General features: G+C 50.9%; 1 protein-coding gene across 1 annotated transcript in view; it reads right to left on the minus strand.

The window, feature by feature from the left end:
* Positions 1 to 10163, minus strand: part of Slc13a3 (solute carrier family 13 member 3) — a 70381-nt gene extending 60218 nt beyond the window's left edge. The window contains exon 1 of the mRNA XM_021185867.2: positions 10025 to 10163. Within this exon, the coding sequence (XP_021041526.1) occupies positions 10025 to 10135 (111 nt within the window). The 5' untranslated portion in view covers positions 10136 to 10163. The remainder of the gene's footprint in view (positions 1 to 10024) is intronic.
* Between the last annotated feature and the right edge of the window lie 8906 nt (positions 10164 to 19069).

The raw sequence follows: 19069 nt of genomic DNA on the forward strand, positions 1-19069 counted from the left end.
AAAGAGTAGCTTGGGGCCTGGCGTGGAATGTGTCCTCAGAAGATAGTGATCTTGTTCTGCCCACCCACGTCTCTCCAGCTCCCCATTCACTCTGAGTTGCTGTAAACCCAGGCTGTAGCCGGGACCTTTCATAGAGGAATCCACGGACCCATGGCTGCCACAGGTGTCCTTGGAGCAATTTGTGTGGCACTGAGGTGAAAAGGGACAGCTGTTGGGTAGGATGAGGGAGAGGTGCTCCCTGTGTCACATGTAGCCAAGGCAGGGCCACCTTTAGGTATCTTATTCTCTCTCTTGTACTCTCCAAGGAAGAAACTAGGAAAGCTATCCCATTCAAAACAGAACCCCCTATTTATGTTGGGGTTTGGGCTGTTGCTGTGTACTGTAACGCTGAATTCTGTACCCAAAAGTCTAGGCCTATGAGTGAATTCTCACGTTTACCAGCCTTTGCTGTGCAAGCCTTGCTCCCTAAATGTAAAGCTCTTGTAGTTTGGTTTGTTGCTAGGTACTGAAATGCTAAATACTGGCCCTTGTTGCCTCAGGGATGAGGAGCTCCTCACAGAGACCAAGTGATGCTGTGTGACCTTGCCCTTCACGTTATCCCCAACTGGTCAAGAAAGATGCCTAAAGTCTATATCTGGGCAGAAGAGAGATAGGCAGGGCTTCGGTTCCGGAACTTGGGGGTCTGAGGCAGGAAACCACAAGAGAGGAGAGAGAAGGTGGAGAGAGAGAGGAGAAGATGCCACAGGGTTCATGAGAACCCTGTGAGAACATGGCCATGAGGGCTGCCAGTGAGAGCAGCGCAGACGGAGCATGGCAAGTTATAACTCAGAGTTAATGAAAGAGAAGCAGATCCTAATAGCTCAGAGGACAGCTGTCTGCCCAGCTCTTGTGCTTTTACGGCTTACTAGAAATATAAAAGTTTTGTATCTTTTATCTGGGAACTGAATGATCGAAGGTAGGCTAGAAACCCCTAACTGAGTTTAAATATTTACTACAACATGGAAGAAGAAACTAGGAAAATATCCCATTCAAAATAGATCCCTCCAAACTTAAGTGCCTGTGAATACATCTAACTAAAGACCTCCACAATGAAAACATCCAGTCACTGAGAAAGGAAGCTAGAGGATGGGGGGGACACCCCCCCCCCATGTGCCTGGATTGGCAGAATTTTTATTATGGAAATGGCTATATTACTAAAGCTTATGTGTAGATTGCAACACCTATCAAAATTCTGATGCCACATCTCACTGATCTAGAAAAAAACACTCCCTTCCCCAAATTCATATGGAACCACAAACAGCCAAAGCAGACCTAAGGAGTAGACACGGCCAGAAGGATCACCACACCCGGTCTTGGCTGTACTGCAGAGCTACAGTGACAAAGACAGCCTGGTGATGTATGGGACAGACAGGGAGACCCCAACAGAATTGAGAACTGGAAATAAACCCGCAAAGCTACAGATGCCTGGTGTTTGACAAAGGAGGCAAAACTATACATTGGAGAAAGGATAGACTGTCCAGCCAGGAGTGACAAAAATGGGTATCCACCTGCAGAAGACAGAAATTAGATTCCTATCTCTCACCTCGCCTCAAAATCAACTCGAGATGGAATAAAGACCTCGATTTTAAGATCCGGATGCTGAAACTTGCAGACACTAGCCGAGGGTACAATCCTCAAGGCAGCGGAGGCAGCGAGAACTTTCTGATCAGAACCCCAGCAGCCTGAGAGCTGGCCCCAAGTACCAACAGCTGGGACTCTGGAAATAAAAGTCAGGATTCAGAGGAGGAAACTGGTCAGCACTGGGAGTTTTACAGAATGGGTGGTGAGCTTTCTCGGTTCTGCTCAGGCATGCTGATGAACTGCAGAAACTAAATATTAAGGAAACAGAATTGCCAATCAGCGAATGGGCAAAGTAATTGAATAGACAGTTTAAAAGAAAAAGAAAAAAAAAAGAAAGGAAAAAACCAAAGAACCAGTGACTAGCCAATCCCTAATTTTAAAAGTGTTCAATATCCCTAGCCATCAGCCAAATGGCAGGACATGGGGTTTTCTGGGCATATCCCAGGAGCGGAATAGCTGTCTCATGTTAGTTCTATTTAAAATGTTTTTGAGGAACCTCCAAACATGTTTCCACGATGGCCCTATGAATCTGTACACCCACCAGCAGTAAATAAAGGTTCCTCTTTCTCCACATCCCGTCCAACACTTTTGTCAGATTGCTTTTAAAAATTTTAACACTGATTTCTGAGATTGTAGTGAGTGCTCTTAAGCACTGAGGCATTTCTCCAGCCAGGTCACAGGAGGGAGGGCTACCTCAAAGGTGTTTTAATTTCCCATGCACCATCCAGGGGAGCCCAGTGCAATGCCTGCTCCTTTCTATGCTTTGGTTGCTAGACACACACACACACACACAGTGGACATCCCTGAACATCCCTGAGCTGGCAGAATCTTGAGCTTTGATCCTTTTTATCTGTGTTTTGTTTTTGTTTTTGTTTTTGTTTTTGTTTTTGTTTTTGTTTTTCAAGACAGTGTTTCTGCCTAGCTGCTATCCTGGAACTCACTCTGTAAACCAGGCTGGTCTCAAACTCACAGATCCATTTCCTCTGCCTCCGCCTCAGCCCTGAGTGCTGGGATTAAAGGTGTGTGCCACCCACACTGCTCTGAACCGTGGCTCTTAAAGGACTTCTGGGGAATGGGAAGAGGTCTCTCCCTGCAGCCTCCGGGGAGCTTGCATTTCTCTGCAGAGGAAGCCTGACACACTGAACACAGAGGCCCCTCTCAGTCCTGTGAATTAAGGCCTCCTCAGGAAACTGTGGATCCCCACTCGTCTGGGTGGCAAGGGCATGCTGGCCTGGAGGGTCCTATCCCAGTGTCTTTATCTTTTGGGGTGCTGCCACACCTGATGTGGGTTTCTGAGACACAGACCACAGGCACTGGACCCTCACCTTGCAGGTGGCATCAGTCAGCCTTTACCAGGCACCCGTGGGGCACTAAGCATTTTCATTTTCCTGGCAAGTGGCTTTCACTGAGCCACTCTGCTGGGAAGGAAGTTGAGGTCGGGGAGGAAAACAGCCAAGAGGCAGGATGGCCACATGTGTCTCCTCCCAAGACCCTGGTGCATCTGCGCGGGAGGCAGCAGCTTGGCACTGGTATGAGGACTGTGTCTTCAGGGTCTGGGGGTATCAGAACCCTCAGCTCATCAGTGTAGAGGGCACCATCCTGTGGGTCTGGGTCAGGACACTCGATCTAGCTCCCTGCCGGGCCACCGGGAACCATGCAGGCCTGTTTACACACCTGGCAGAAGTGGAAAGCTGGCCAGACCTCAGAGGACTACGGCTGGGGCCCAGAGCTAGGGGTGCCCGTAAGGGATGGGCAGCCGGCCACCTAGCCAGGAGGACTCCTAGGATGATCTGGGGTTCCCTGTGGGGAGACCAGGATGACTTCCCTCTGTCTCCCGGCTTGAGAAGCATAATCTGCTGTCCTCTGCTCAAAGGCACCACAGTCCAGACGTGGGCAGGGGGTTTAGGAGGCATGCACACTCTGAAACCAGGACCTCTGTTTAAACCCAAGCTGACTACTCTCTGTTGCCAAGTATCCTTCATGTGTCAGGCTATGTTCTAGACCTTAGAGACACAGAGGGAACTGTATGCAGCCAATAAAGTTTTGCCCTGATACTGGCCACAGCCCAGAATAAGATGTAGATATGAAACAGGGCAAGACTGTACACAGTGCTATGCGGACAATAAGCAGGTGGTGTAGCTTTAGAGAGGTTCTCTGGGGGTGAGTGAGGCAAGTTTTTTTTTTTTTTTTTTGGTTTTTTCGAGACAGGGTTTCTCTGTATAGCCCTGGCTGTCCTGGAACTCACTTTGTAGACCAGGCTGGCCTCGAACTCAGAAATCCACCTGCCTCTGCCTCCCAAGTGCTGGGATTAAAGGCGTGCGCCAAGATTTTTAAAGTGGTCATCCAGGAGGACTCCTTGGAGGCAGTGCCCTTGTGCTCAAGACTTCGATAACATTAGCCTTCCAGCTGCAGCTGATTAGGGTAAGAGAATTCCAGAGGCAGAGTGGGTGCAAAAGTCCTGAGGTAAACACGGCAGGGCAGGTGTGAAGAAGTAGCAGGCTCATGAGCGGCTGGAAGAGAGTAAGAAAAGAAGTGAGGGCAAGAGAGAGCTCTGATCGTGTTTCCTAGTTTCTGCCTCTGGTGGTCAGACAGCCGGAGGGGCTGCGCCATGCAAGGTGCGTCGATTCCTAAAGATGAGAAGCCTGCACCATTTCTTGCCTGGTAATGTAACCACTGGGGAGCCCACGCCTGCAGTCTGCTCAGAGGGTCTGCTCCAAGTTGCTGTTCACCTCCCCAAATCACAGAGGGCCAGACAGCATCTGGGGACAGCCCTGCGTACCAGAGCTCACTGAGCTCCTACCAGCGGTCGGCCTTGACCAGTTGCCCTGCCTCAGCTTTCATTCTCAGCAGCCCTTCCTCCCTGCCTCTGCCTCCCGCAGGCCCTGGGCTTCCTGGGTACTCTTGGCGGCATGGTGGCCTGCTCCTGTTTCTAAGGCAGCTGTGTGTGTGAAGAGCTTATTCCTTCATGACAGTAACTGTGGCTAGGAGCTCCCTGACCAATCCCAGCACCATGAGGAGAGGTGGCAGGCAGGTGACAGTGCTGGGCAGGACCTGAAAGTGACTTGAGACCTCTGCTAATGTCCAAGTTGGTCTACTGCCTTAGACCTTGGAGGCCGCCTTGGTTGATGTCAAAGGACCGCTTCCATTGAATATAATGTGCCACGCACATAGTAGGCTCTCAGCCAGACTCAGAGTAGGTGCTCAGCCAGTGCGGCTTCTGCATGTTCCTGCCCTCTGGGGTCAGGGTTCCCTGAAGCTTAGGGTGGGGTAGAGGGAGGCCTACTTTCCTGCCTCTTCCAGCACAGCCAGCAGTGTCCTGCCCTCCTCCCCGTCCCTACTCCATCCAGGCCAGGATCCATGGGGCAGATGCCTTTTGGCTTGCCAGCCTGACCCTAGGTAAAAGCTTGTCTGTCTCTGTCACCCAAGCACCATGGTAAACAAGGCAAAAGGCCTAAGGACAAGCAAGACTTTGGCCTCAGCCCGGGAAGCATCCTATGACTGTCATCCATTCGCCAGCACTCACAGAACCAGAGCCCCTCAGAGCTGATCTGCATGGGGCAGACAGAGAGGACCACGGGAGCGCCTCACCAGGGTCACGGGAGGATTTGTGAGAAGTGCACGGCTAGAGCTTGGCTGTCGACCAGCATTCCTTTGTTCTCTTATGCAACTTGGATTTGCTGTCTACTACATGTCAGGCCCTATGCTGGCTGAAGACAGGGAGGTAGGGACAGAGAACCCTGCCCTCCTGGAGCTGACCTCCCTCAGGGGCCGGGGGCGGAGGGGGGTGGCGATGTAGATGGCATGCTGACAGATACATCGCTTAATATGTGACAGATTGCCGGCTGGTGATAAAGGTTGTCAGGGAAAGGAGCAGAGAAGACAGTAGAGTGTGGGGATTTTCCCTTTTAGAGAGGACCTGAAGGTGGTGGCGGGGAAGCCTTGGAGGAGGTGGTGTGAACCACATAGGTAAACTGAGGGAGTCAGCCTTGCAGACTGCTCAGACAACAGTGGTCCAGACAGAGGGAAACGCATATACAAAGGCCCTGGGGTGAGCGCCAGTTCTGAGGCCTGGCCTCCCCTTGGTCTCTGCCATCACACGTGTGAGCTGCTCTCTGTCCATTCAGTCATTATAGACCTGGATTTTCACAGACGGACCCCACATAAAGGCTCCCCTGTAAGACAGTGTATTTAAGTTTTCTAGAGGGGAGTGTGGGAGGGCAGGACAGGTTTGCGGTCTTTGAAGAAGTAAACAAGAGGAATGTGACCAAGTAGTTAGCAGAGCGTGTGTGTGTGTGTATGTGTGTGTGTGTGTTTTCATATATAATGTGTCTGTTTACCTGGAGACTAGCGGACACCCTCAGGAAAGCCATCGGCCTCCTCAAGACTGAGTGTCTCAGTGGCCCGGAATTCACTAATTAGGCTGGCTTGACCAACCAGTGAGTCCCAGGGATGCCCCTGGCTCTGCCTCCCACAGCGAGGGATCACAGATGCACAGGACATTTTCTCACGTGTTCTCAGGATTGAACTCAGGTCCCCACACTTCCAAGGTGAGAGTTTTATGATCTGAGCTGTCAGCCCCTCCCATGTGCCCCCTTCCCCCTCCCCTCACCACCCCTATCCCTCTCTGGACTTCAGTGAAAAGCCAGCTAAGTGAAGACATTCAGCAAGGTCTGGTCATGGAAAGCATCAACCACAGGGCTGGAAATCAATTGTTTTTCCAGAAATCTCCACCAGGGCTTTACACCACCTGGTCACTTTGTCTTCCAATGCTCAGGGCCTAGAGAGCATGGACAGGCTCTGGGTTGGTAATCAGAAGCTATGTGACCTTGGGAACATGACTCAACTTCTGTCGCCATCTCCTCATCTGATGAGGATGGCCACTGTACTTCCTTCTTAAGACCACTATGGGAGCGAAAGGAACTGAGGTGTGATATCCAAGCTCAGGTGGGGAGGGGCCAAGGTGCTGGCCGTTGTTATGGCAATGAATGTCCAAGTCCTGTATTGCCCTGAGCTTTGTCTGAATTCACAGCCCACTGAGTTAGGGAGCCCTTGCCTACCAAGAAGGAAAGGAGACTCAGAAACTCTGCCTTCAAGCCCAGAGCCATCTTCTCTATTCCTTCATCTTAGGGCCCCTATTCATCCATCACTAATGCCCCCTGAGCCTCGGTTTCCCTTATCTGACAATGTAAGTACCCCCATTCTTGAATATTGAGCTCAAAAGTCACAAAGCCCCATGTGTCCATGGTGATTGTGCCATGGGACCCAAAGGATAACCAGGGAGGCAGACAGCATGTTGGCTGTGTTGAAAGGGAGGCCCATGGGAGCCAGTGACTTGTCTGGATCACAGAGAAGTCCTGATCTCAAATCCCCACAAACAGGAAAAGAAACGCCTTCTCGTGCCACCCACAGGCAAGAGACTGAGCCAAAGAAAAGAAAGGTACCTTGGGGACCCACTACCCCCTAAAAAGATTGCTGTCCTCCCCCCTCCCCCTCCCTGCCCCAGGTCAAGCCTTTCCAGAGGACACCTATGGGCAAATTCAGAAGCAGGGAGTGTCCCTAGGGGGATCCAGCTGTGCCCTAAGACCTGGTTTAGCCACAGCTGCAGCTTGCTCTGTGCACCACCTGTGCAACCTTCTGTCTCTGTCCAGCCTGGAACTTCCCCAGCCGCCCGTGCTTATAGCATCTTCAGAGTCACCCAGTGGTGAAGAACTCACAGCGGCCAGGGGGTTCAGAGCATCTGTCTGTTCCTTGTGGAACCAGAGGAGAGGAAGCTACTCTGCCAGCAGACGGGCTGGTATTAACTCAAAAGCAGCCACACCCACCAGCTACGCAGGCCACCGATACACTCCCACCTCCAGAGATGGCCTTTGGTGGGAAACACAGCAGCTCTTGACTTCTGTCCAGAGTTGCTGGCAACCCCTGGGGTCATGGAAAAAGATGCCTTGGGGGCGGGGAATTCTAGGCCTGGTCTTGGCGTGTCCTTTCCCTCCTGCCTCGCACCTTTGACTCATAGCATGTGCTAGGAGCCTCTCTGTCCCCAACCCCAGCTTTCCACAGTGGGCCAGCGCCTTCTGGACCAGTGACTCATAAACATCAGAATGTGTGGCCTGGGTGGATCACAGAGATAGAAAGCCAGCGCTGAGCTGGCGTGGGCTCCATTTCTCCATAACATACCAAATGGAAGATGACCTGGTCTTCTAAGTTTCTTCCCTCATCTGGTACCTGCCACTCCCAAGGATCTCTAGGCCATGCTTGTCCAATGCCACCTGCTTGGTGGCCTGGGCATGCCTCGGGCTCAGAGACTTCCAAGCAGTCTCTGATGAGGGAAGTTGGGTAAACACTACAGACACTCCAAGCTGCCATCAGCTTTTTGAGATTGGCCCTGCAGGCTTAGGGAGGCCATGTCTACACTGCCTGCTAGCTATGAACCGAGAGTTGCCTTCTGTGGAATCACATTTCACAACCAAGAGGAGGACACACCAGCTCTTACCAGCCAGGAGCTTGAGGAAAACTATGTAAACCATTCTGAATGCAGAGATGCCAAGCCTCCTCACTCAACGGATCCACCTGTCTGCCAAGGCCAGGTCCTAGCGGTGACATCTCAGGCCCACATATGCAGTTCTTACCCAGGGAGCCACAAACAAATGAGTGGTCCTTTCCTGATAACGAAGAGGGCACCAGCCCAGTGTACGCAGCCCCACCGAGCATGTGTGATTCTCTGACCCTGCCGTACCATGTCATCTACACCTGCCTGAGAATCTCACCACTGACTTACCCCAAAAGTAAGATTCGAAAGTCTCACGATGCCTTAAGTTTGAGGTTTGTGCTGAGCCACACCCCCTGCTATCCCTGGCGTGTGGCTACCCTGGGCTGCGTTGGGCAGGTTACCCAGCCTCCTGAGCCTTTACTTCCTCACGTGTCAAGTAGGAAGGCAAACACAGGCACCTCCCTGGCTGAGCAGACTGCAGAAGATACTGCTGCAGAGCCTGGCCGGAGGCCTTTCCTTATCAGGCAGGCCACAATCCCTGACATCTACCCAGCTAACACAGGTTAAGGTGGCTGTGGCTGCCCCATCCATTTAGACCCAAGGTGGAACCGTCCCTGTCTTGGCAGGACCTCACCCGAAACTCATGCTGGTGGGTCTGCTCTTGTGATATTTGCCTCTGGGGTGGAGCACACAGCAGCCGTGGTCCCTGCAGCCATAAGGTTCCTATGCATCCACCGTCCCTATTCAGACATCTGTTGGCCACAAGACTGATGTCCTGGCTCGACCTTCCACCTTTTCCCGAGCTGATCACTCCAGCCTCAACCAACTGCAACACTGATTCCCAAAAGCAAAGAGATGGTCATCTCGTTTTAAAGCCAAGGAAAGTGAAACCTGGACAAGGAAGGGAGCCGGGGAGCCCCCAGGCCAGTTGCTCGCTCGTCCAGGGCCCCATTGGCCTTGGCAAGGGTGACCTACTCCTTCTGAGGTCATTTATTTGCTCTCTTCAATGTCAACAGAGTCTGACGGGCTAGATAGCTGAGCACTAAAGGACTTGCTGTGCACGGCCAGCCTGGGGTCACCGTTCCTTGTTAGGCACGCAGGAGCCCTTCTGCAGCAGGCCGCTCCCTGGGGCTCTGCTGCCTGACACATATTAAAGGACACCATCACCTCTCCTTTATTTTGTGACCATCGGCTAGCTCATTCAGCACTGTCATGATGTGGCCAAGCACCTTCTGGAAGAAGCCACTTAATGCGATGGGCCTCGTGCCCTTCTGGAAGTCCTGATGGGCTGGACACAGGTTCTGGTCCCTAGGAACTCACTCCAGCCTTCTCTCTAAGAGAACTGGACTCTGGGAACAGCAAAGGCCCTGGGCTCTCAGATGTGGGCACTCAGGGGTTTCCCATTGGGAGTCACCCATGAAAGTGTCCCCTGCTGTCTCTAAGCCTTAGTTGACCCAGCATGAGTGGGGAGGGGGGTGTGTTCTGAAGGGATTTTTTTCAGGGGTGACACAGGACAGGTGACACCTCTCCTAGGAAGCGCTCAGGAAGGTGTAGTTCTCCAGTCATTGAGCAACTGCTACAGAGCAAAAGCAGCTAGCACCCATTTAAGACACTGACATAGACTGACTCCTTTATCTTCACCGTGAGCCTATGTTGCGTTATCATATTCCCTCTTTCTAGGTAAGGGGTACGCAAACCAAAGTTCAGAGAGGTTAAGTGACTGGCGACAGGTCACACAGTTGTTCTTCGGAAAGACTGTGAAGTAGCACCAAGCAAGCGGTCAGAGCTCAAACTTTAGAAGAGTGGGAGGACCGAGAGAGGCGGACCAGGGAGAGGCAAGGAAGGGAGAAGGGGAGCGGGTGCTCCTAGGGGTAGACAGGCTCAAGGCGGGAGGGTCTCGACCCGGGACCACCGTACCTTGGGCGGCAGGGCGAAGAGAATGGGCAGCAGAGCCAGCGGCACCAGCAGCAGCACCAGGAGGCGCCGCGCGCTCCACACCTTCTTGGCCAGAGCCGCCAGCGCCGCCATCCGCGCGATCGCTGGAGACCGGGCGGCCCGACTGCCCCTCAGCGGCCGCAGGCAGGGACCTAAAGCCCCAAGGGACGGGGAGGAGCCAAGCGGAACCGCCCCAGCCGCGCCTCCTGGGCCGGGGAAAGTCGAGGACAAGGAGCAGGGAAGGGGCCCCAGAGCACCCCACCCGCCCCCGCGCCCCACTCTGGACTCACGTGGGAAATGGGGCAAAGCCCAGGTGGGACTAAAGGCCTCAGCACTGTCAAACCAGTTCAGACCCTGTAGGGACAGACCACGCTACTGAGACCTCTAGTGACCGTGGTTGCAGCCTCTTCAGCCGTGGAGGTTGGTTGGGGTTTTAAGTGAGATAGTGCTTCGTGCAAAGGGACCGGTCACCTGTGGGTAGGAGTTTCCCTTCTCAGTGACAGATGCCACAACCTGCTTGATATTGACAGGCTCTCATTTAGCCCAAGCTGGCCTGCATCTCCCTATGCTGCTGAGGACCACCTTTAACTCCCATCCTCCTGCCACTACTTTCTGAGGGTTGGCATTATGGAAGTGTGCCAATGCCCCTGGTTTCATATGGGCAGCTGCTAAGTCAGCTCAAGATCCAACCTCCACTATTTTAAGAAAATAGGGACTCTTTGGTCTTACTCTGCACTATTCACATTCCCGCTAGCCACTCATGGAGGCCCAGCTTCTCCACATCCTCCGTGGACTGCTGAGCAGTGATGGATCAGCCGGACTCTTCTGCTTCCCAGAGATGCCTGGAAGGAACACAAGGCCTTGGCCATGCAAAGCAGGAGGCACAAGGCCTGACTCTGCATTCGGCCCTGAGTGGGTCCTCCACCCTCCTTGGGAGCGCGACATGTTTCCCCACTGGCTACTGTCAATGGGGACCTTGTCCTGGCTCCTGGGGCCTGAGTGGTTTCTGTGGAGAAAGGGACTTGTTGGGAAGCTTCTTGGTTTTTGACGTGTGGGGGGTGGGTGGGTGGGGGCTTGGTTCAGAACTTTGCATACACACAGCTTATAATCTATGGGCACTGCCATCTTACCAGGTCCTGTAAAATATGAGAGCCTCACTGATCCCTGGGTCCCCTTTGCTTATCATTCCTAACATTGCTGCTGCTCTGCAAACATTTGGAATCATGGCCATGCTGTGGGCTTAGTTTCAACTTCAGGCTTAGAAAACCCAAGGTCTTGTTAACATGGCTGACTTCAGTCCAGCCACAGCAATGTAATACTCTCTCAAACTAGATGGAATGTGACAACCAACGAGGTCTTCCAACAACACATGCCCACACTCTCACATGCCTGTACACACACACATGCACGCACGCACGCACGCACGCACACACGCACGCACGCACGTCATGCACACACATGGAGATAGAAAGTACAGAAGAGGGGTTGGCTCAGCAGGTGAAGGCACCTCTAGGCCTGGTGACCTGAGTTTGGTCCCTGGGACCCACCATAGAAGGAGATCAAAGATTCCTGTAAATTGTCCTCTGACCACCACACACAAGTGTGCATTCTCTCTCTCTCTTTTCTCTCTTTTCTCTCTCTTCTCTCTCTCTCTCTCTCTCTCTCTCTCTCTCTCTCCTTTCTTTCTCTCCCTCTCTCCCTCTCTTTCTCTCTCTCTCTCTCTTCTCTCTCTCTCTCCTTTCTTTCTCTCCCTCTCTCCCTCTCTCCCTCTCTTTCTCTCTCTCTCTCTCTCTCTCTCTCTCTCTCTCTCTCTCTCTCCCTCTCGTACTAAAATAAAAACTGCACAAGAAAGAGAGGGGAAAAGGGAAAGGGGCGGAGAGAAAGGGAGGGACCACTGTGCTAACATTTCCCACAGTTCCACTAACAAACTCCCATGGTTTTTATCACGGTTTCCTGATGGCTGGCGGTGTCCATCTTAACTCTGGCTGTTTGGGAAGATCTCTCAGTGTCATGGCCTTGGTTGGGTTTGGCTCAGGGTTTCTAAGCATCCCCATCTTCTGCCAGCTGTGACATGGTCCCAACCATTCTCCCTTCAAATGCTTCCTTCATCTCAAGCTTTATCCTGTGTCTCTAACCATCAATAACACTTATGTTAGATCGCTTGGCATTAGTGTGTAAATTTCAGATTCTTCCACATTTTTTTGCCTTTTCCCTCTGTGTGTCCCGGTCTGAGAACCCTCAATAACCCACTTTGGTTTGCTTAACTTGGTCTTCACTCTATCTCCTTGCTGCCGGGCTCCGTCCTCGTGCACGAGGTCACGCCTTTGACCCTAGCGTCTTCTCCATTGGCTTGTTACAGTTTCAAGTCTCAGAGGAATGGTCCCGTTTATTTATGAATGCTGCTCTATTTTTTTAAATTATTTTTGTCCACATTTTAAGTCCTAAGTTTTAAGAACCTAAGTTACCTTAAGATCTATTAATTCTGTTGATGGTCACATTTTAAAATAGCTATTATTTATGTATCTCTGTTAGTGTCTGCCACAAGAGTGTCCACAGAGCCCAGAAGAGGACATCAGATCCCCTGGAACTGGAGTTCCAGGAGGTTTGATAATGAGTTCCGAGGCCTGGGCGCTGAGGACCAAACCCTGATCCCCCTGCAGTATTGGTTACTAACAAAGCCAGCTCTCCCACAGGCAGTTTTGTTTGTTAATCTTTGAACACACCATGGACATTCTGTGTGAAGGGTCAGCAGAGAATGGTGTTCATCCCATTTTCCCTCAGGAAGAGGCAATCGGTCTTCCTGGCCCTCAGCCTCTGTGTGGCCTCAGTCGTCTCTGGCTTCAAATGCTCTGTGTCAGGAGCTGGTTGCTTCCTGAAGCAGGAGAGGAGCGGAGCACAGGCAAGCCAGAGCTCTTTGGCTCCCGGTCTCTGAATTGAGAGACAGTGCCTCCCTTCTGTAAGGCTGAGTTGCCATAAGTTTTATGGTTGTTGGGAGGGGGGGCGTTACCTGTCCCCACCAAGGCCTCCCCATATCCTGGGGCTGGAAGAGTCTTCCAGATAGTGCTGTAGTCATTCCTGTGATGGTAGCAGGGTCGTGACCCTGAATCTTTGTGAAGGCCTGAAATGCCATGCATGGTTGACTCTTAGCTCTCCCCACAGCTCACTCAGCCTCTGGCAGTCTGCACTTCTTGGAAGCAAGGACGCCTCTCAGTTCCTTGGTCTCATTCCTCATGTGTTGTAGGTGTATGTGTGCCACCTCAGCCTCCGACACAGATCTCAGATCTCACTGCCACCACTTCTGCAGCAGCACCTTGTTTTTGAGGGAGGCCCCTTCCTACCCAGGAGTAAACTCGCTCACAGCATCCCTTCCCTCTGGGTTCTTGTCATTGTGCATGGTGAACCCCCACAGTTCCAGGCAGCAGGCAGATGCAGAGCTCCTTTGAAAGCAGAGAACATGGCTGACTCCTCTGCTGCCTGACGTGAGTTCCTTCTCTTCGCCAGTTGCTCTAGAACTAGAGCAGCCGAGACTTTGCTGTTGCAATGATCTTGCCATTTCTGCTAAAAATGGAGTTCCTTAGGCAGCTGGCTCTGTGGGTAAGGCATTAGCTATGCAGGCTTATCCAGAGTAAGACGAGCCACATGGATGAGCTCTGGGTCAAGGGAGAGACCCTGCCTCAATGAATAAGGGGTAGCATGATAGAGGAAGACTCTTTGTGTCAACTTCAGGCCTCTACAAACGTGCGCGTGCACCTATGCACATAGGTTCACTCACACATGTGAACACATGTATACACAAGCACACAAACCACACACACACATACACAAGTGAAAAACACTATTTCCTTCAGGCTCCTATATGTCCTCAGCTCTCTGGAGATTGCTCTTACTAGTTATTTTGCAGCCTGGAAAGCCTCTTGGTGGTGAGCTTTTAAGGGCTAAGCCATCTCTTCAGACCCTGAATAATGTCTTGGAACTTCCTGTTATCAACCAGAAGGGCAGGACTACCAAAAATAACTTTCAATAGTGCTGCATAAAATATAAAGTCTCCAGAGCATCTCTTGTGGCCGGGTAAGACTGCATCAAGAAAAGAAGCCAAGCATAGAAGCATGTACCCTCAATCCCAGAACCTGTGATTCTGAGGGAGAAGATGGAGAACTCAAGGCCTGACAGGTCTACCCAGCAAGATCCTGTGTCAGGGTGAACAAGGAGGTACCCTATTGCTCAGGCTTGACCTATGTAGGAGTATGGGACTAGGCTCAACCTGGTGGTAAGGGGGTGGGTGGAGGTGTGTGTGTGTGTGTTGTATGTACATGTACACATGAGTAGTTCACTGTAGGTGGCTGTGTGTATAGAGACCAGAGGTCGGCAGTGATGTCTCCCTCAATACAATCTCTCAGAAAGGCTAGAGTTCATCAATTGGCTAGCTGCCACCCAGTGATTCATCCGCCTCTGCCTCCCCAGAGCTGGATGCAAACTCGGGGCCTCAGGCCTTCATGACAAGCATTTCACCAACTAACCCATCTCCCCAACCCACCAAGAGGGCATCTATTTATTTTTTAAGTGCAGTATCTGAGAAGGGATAAAACTAGAACCTACCAAAGTTCTGCCAGGAAAGAGAGTAAAAGCTGGCTGTTATGCGCTCACATACTTGTACTCTCAGCACTTGGGAGGTCAAAGCAGGTGGATTGTGAGTTCAAGGCCAGCTTTGGCTACAGGGTAAGGTTGAGACTAGGTTGGGCTACATGACACCCTATCCCCACCCCTGGCCAACAAAAAAGAGAGAGATTGGAGAGAGAGAGAGAGAGAGAGAGAGAGAAGAAGAAGAAGAAGAAGAAGAAGAAGAAGAAGAAGAAGAAGAAGAAGAAGAAGAAGAAGAAGAAGAAGAAGAAGAAGAAGAAGAGAAGGAGGAGGAAGAAGAAAGAAGAAAAGAAAGAAAGAAAGAAAGAAAGAAAGAAAGAAAGAAAGAAAGAAAGAAAGAAAGAAAAGAAGAGGAGGAGGATAAGTAAAGATAAGAAAGCAGATTATGAATTTCTTGTGCTGTTCAAGGTGTCAGGGTACTCATGAGTTTAGCCACAAAGGGATTTTTATGTATCTAATGCTTGAAACATATAACTTATGGAAACATGTTATAGTTATAGTTCAGGCTGTGAGGGAACTGTCATAGTCAGCTTTACCTGTCAACTTGACACAGCTTACACTCACCTAAGAAAGGAGTCTCAACTGAGAGATTTTTACCAGACCATATTGCCCTGTGGGCATATCTGTGAGGGATTGTCTTGATTCTTAATTGATGTATGAGGGTCCAGTCCACTCTGGGCGGCACCATTCCCTAGGCAGGTAGCCCTGGGATGTATAAGAAAGCTAGGTGAGCATGAGCCAGAGAGCAAGCAAGCCAGCAAGCATCATTCTTCCGTGGTTTCTGCATCAAGTTGCTTTCCGCAGTGATGGACAATGGCCTGGAAGTGCAAGATGAAAGAAACTCATTCTCCCCTAAGTTGCTTTTGGTCAGTGTTTCATCAAGGCAACAGAAAAGCCTGTGATGTGTTCCTGAGTGTCAAGTTCAATCCTTCCTTGTGAATAACCACAGCTAGCACTCTCTGGGTGCTTATGTGGAGCCTGGCTCCGTCCCAACAGCATTCCATGCATTAAGCCACTGAGAGTTCAACCCTACAGACTTGTCCTCAGATGCCTCATTTTGCAGAAGGGGAACCATATACAAATAGCTCAACAAACTTAGCCAAGGATACAAAATGGGGACTTGACCCACAGTAATATAGCCTGAGTTCACATGCCACTCTTCCATGACCCACAGTGTGACTGGCCCTCAAGGGTTCAAGACTTCCCAGGTCTATCACCCATCCTGTAACAAATATTCCAAATATAAACCTGTTCTGAAAATACTCGGGTTTTTCTTCTTGTTACTCTCTAGAAGATACAGTGTAACAAGCAACTGCTTAGCTTAGGCTACATTGGGCCCACAAGTAACAGGACTGACATAAACTATGGGGGAGGGGGTGCAAAGGGTATGTGAACTAGCATGTTATACAAGGCAGCTGAACTCCTGTGCTTAGCCATTTCCTAAGGGACAGCTATGTGTGCCTTTCTTAGGTATGAGATCACTGATGTTAGTGACGACACGGGACAGAGCCACTGCAGTCAGTGTGTATCTCTCCATCCCAGGTGCTTGCAGATGCTGCAAACTTCATGTGTGTGCCCACTCTCCGGGATGATCCCCACCATCAGCACCTTTGAAATGCCCAGCATGGGGGTTCCCAACCTTGGTTACCTGTGGGAACCCCTGGGAGATTTGGAGACCCTTGTGTTCCTCCACCCCCACAAAGCTCCACCCAGTGAATAGTTACCCAGCAGCCCTGGCAACTGTGAACCCACTTCCCATCTAGATAGTTCTTCCTGCTCTGGATGGCTGCATCCATAAAATCAGACAGTGTGTGCTCCCCACTGGATATGTTCTCTATCTGTATCCCCATCCTGCCCAACATGGGAGCCTTGTTCCTTTTCACTGTTAAATAACCTTTCATTGTGTGATGTGATACATTTTATTATTCATTCATCAGTTGACAGACATTGGGGCTATTTGCATTTTTGGCTGATAGGAACGGTGCTGCGTTGAGCATCTTGTGCACAAATGTGTGTGTGTGGGGGGGGGGGTTCAGGTGTGTGTGCACCTGTGCATGCAGGTGTGTGTACACATGTGTACCTGTGGAGGGCAGAGGCTGACACTGGGTATCTTCAATTATTCTTTAATTTTTGTGATCGACGTCTCACTGGGACCCAAAGCTCACCAATCAGGCCAGGCTGGCTGGCACAAAGGATCCTCCTGTCTCTGCCTCCCCAGCACCAGGATCACAAGGGCACACAATATGTGTGTGTGTGTGTGTGTGTGTGTGTGTACTTTATGTCGGTGCTAAGGAACAAATTTAGTCTTCACCTTTACATTGGCTGAGACTTTACTGAAATTTGTATATGAGATTGGCCTTGAAGTTACAGCAATCCTCCTTTGTCAGCCGCTTAAGAACTGGAATTATAGACTTGGATTGGGGGTGTGGACTTTGTTCTCTTGCCAGAATCAGATTCAGATGGTACTATTGTATGTTCATTCATTCTTACAGTTAGTTACCTTTGACTTTAAGCAAGTGAAGTTTTAAAACTTTATTTCAGCTGTGACTTTTAAAAGCCCCCCTTTAACATAAAAACTTAAGTCTATAGTGTTGAGTAATAATACAGGAAGAGACCAAGTACCTTAACATGCAGAGAGCGCAGACACAGTGAACGTGCAGGCCTGGGAAGTCTTGAGAGATCCCAGGCTCACCCCCCAACCCAGCACAGCACAGCACAGCATTCCTGTAAATCCCAAGGGCAAGTGACTTCCGGGTGGACCTGTCCCAGGCTGTGATGAAACCTCCTCCCGTGACCCTAAGCTGGCCCAGTTCGGCATCATCAAAGGCAGCAGACAACCTCGAGTGGGCAGGCCAGGCCTGCAAAGGGCGCTTTGGATCTTCCAGGCTGTGGTGGGTGGGAGACACAAACTGGCCCACCCCCTAAGGCCCTAGTGCACGTAGCTGGGACCAGAGAGTATGGGAAGGAGCCCTGGGTGGTCTCCCCTGCTCCAGAACCAGTTAAAAGATTAGAATAGGACATCTGGCCTTAGAACAGAGGTTTCTGTCCTGTGGGTTCAAATGTAGCAACAGTAAGTTTAGAGCAGTGATCCCAGGAGCCTATTTCCAGTGCCAACCTGCAGTGGAGGGACATGCAGAGAGCCCAACCTGCCACTGAGAGATACCCAGAGTTAGACGGCAGCTGATGGATACTGAGAGGCAGCCTGCAGCTGGGAGAAACCTCTTGCTTCCCTGTCTTCCCTGTGAGGGTGGTCAGGAGGCAAGTCAAAGTCCTCCCAGCTCTTGCCCTGACCAAGTGCTATGCTCAGTCCTCCCGGACTCCTGTCCCTTTGTGTGTCCATGGCCTCCCAGGTGACTTCAATTGTCCTCCTCCCAGAGAAAAGACTGAAGCTCAGAGATGCTGGTTGTGGCTCAGGCCACACTATTCACTCTTAGCCACACTCTCAAGAGGCCTCTTGGGCCAGGTTGGGCTGGCCCCAAGACATATAGGGCAAAAACTAAATGTGACTTCAGGTGTCTGCTGTGCTACCACACTCTTAAAGTCAGAGAGAGGCGTGCCTGTGATTTCCGGTAGCCATTAAAGGACTTGTGTCTCAAGAGTAGTGAAGAACTTCATATAGGACGTCAACGGCAGAGTTATAGAACAGCACCTGGAGAACTGAGGCAGGGGAATCACAAGTTTGAGGCTAGCCTGAGCTACATAGCAAGACCTGCCTCAAACAGGGATTGAGGGATGGGGAAAGAGAGAAAAAAGACAAACCTGAGACTGGGCAGCAGGCCCCACAGTGCTTAATGCTGCAAAGAAACCAAGCAGGAAGGAGGGAGGGGCATAGGCAGCCTCCTCAGCTTCCTTCCCAGGATGATGGCTCCTCCCTGCTCCTCTCCTAGGCCACTGTCAGCATCTCCCAGTGTGACACCGCTTGGAACCTCCAAGAGCAATATTGGCTTTGAGATGGGTCCCAGCAGAGCTCTCAGGTGGGGGCTAGGATTAGTGGCCCCCCCTAGTGGCCTAGAGGGCCAGCCACTCATCCTTGGGGCTTTCCTTCCTATGGGGAGGGCTGTACTCTGGCTCCTGGCAGAGGGGGAGGCTACACACAGTGGCCTTTGATCCAATCAGACCCCCAACATTCTCATTGTTTTTTGTTCCGAATCCCAAGCCAGGATTGTTTTCTGCTTTGCCTCTAGCAGAGAATCTGGTGGGTAGGTGGGGCCTGTGTGTGTGTGTGGCTCTCTGTGTATGTGTATGTATATATGTTTGAGGATATGTGGAGTGTATGTGTCTGTATGTGATGTATTTGTGTATTCATGTGTGTGTGTGTATATATATATATATATATATATATATATATATATATTTGTGTGTATATATGTATATATGTGTGAATGTGCT

The sequence above is a fragment of the Mus caroli genome, chromosome 2 (assembly GCF_900094665.2).
Source record: "Mus caroli chromosome 2, CAROLI_EIJ_v1.1, whole genome shotgun sequence".
NCBI lineage: Eukaryota > Metazoa > Chordata > Mammalia > Rodentia > Muridae > Mus > Mus caroli.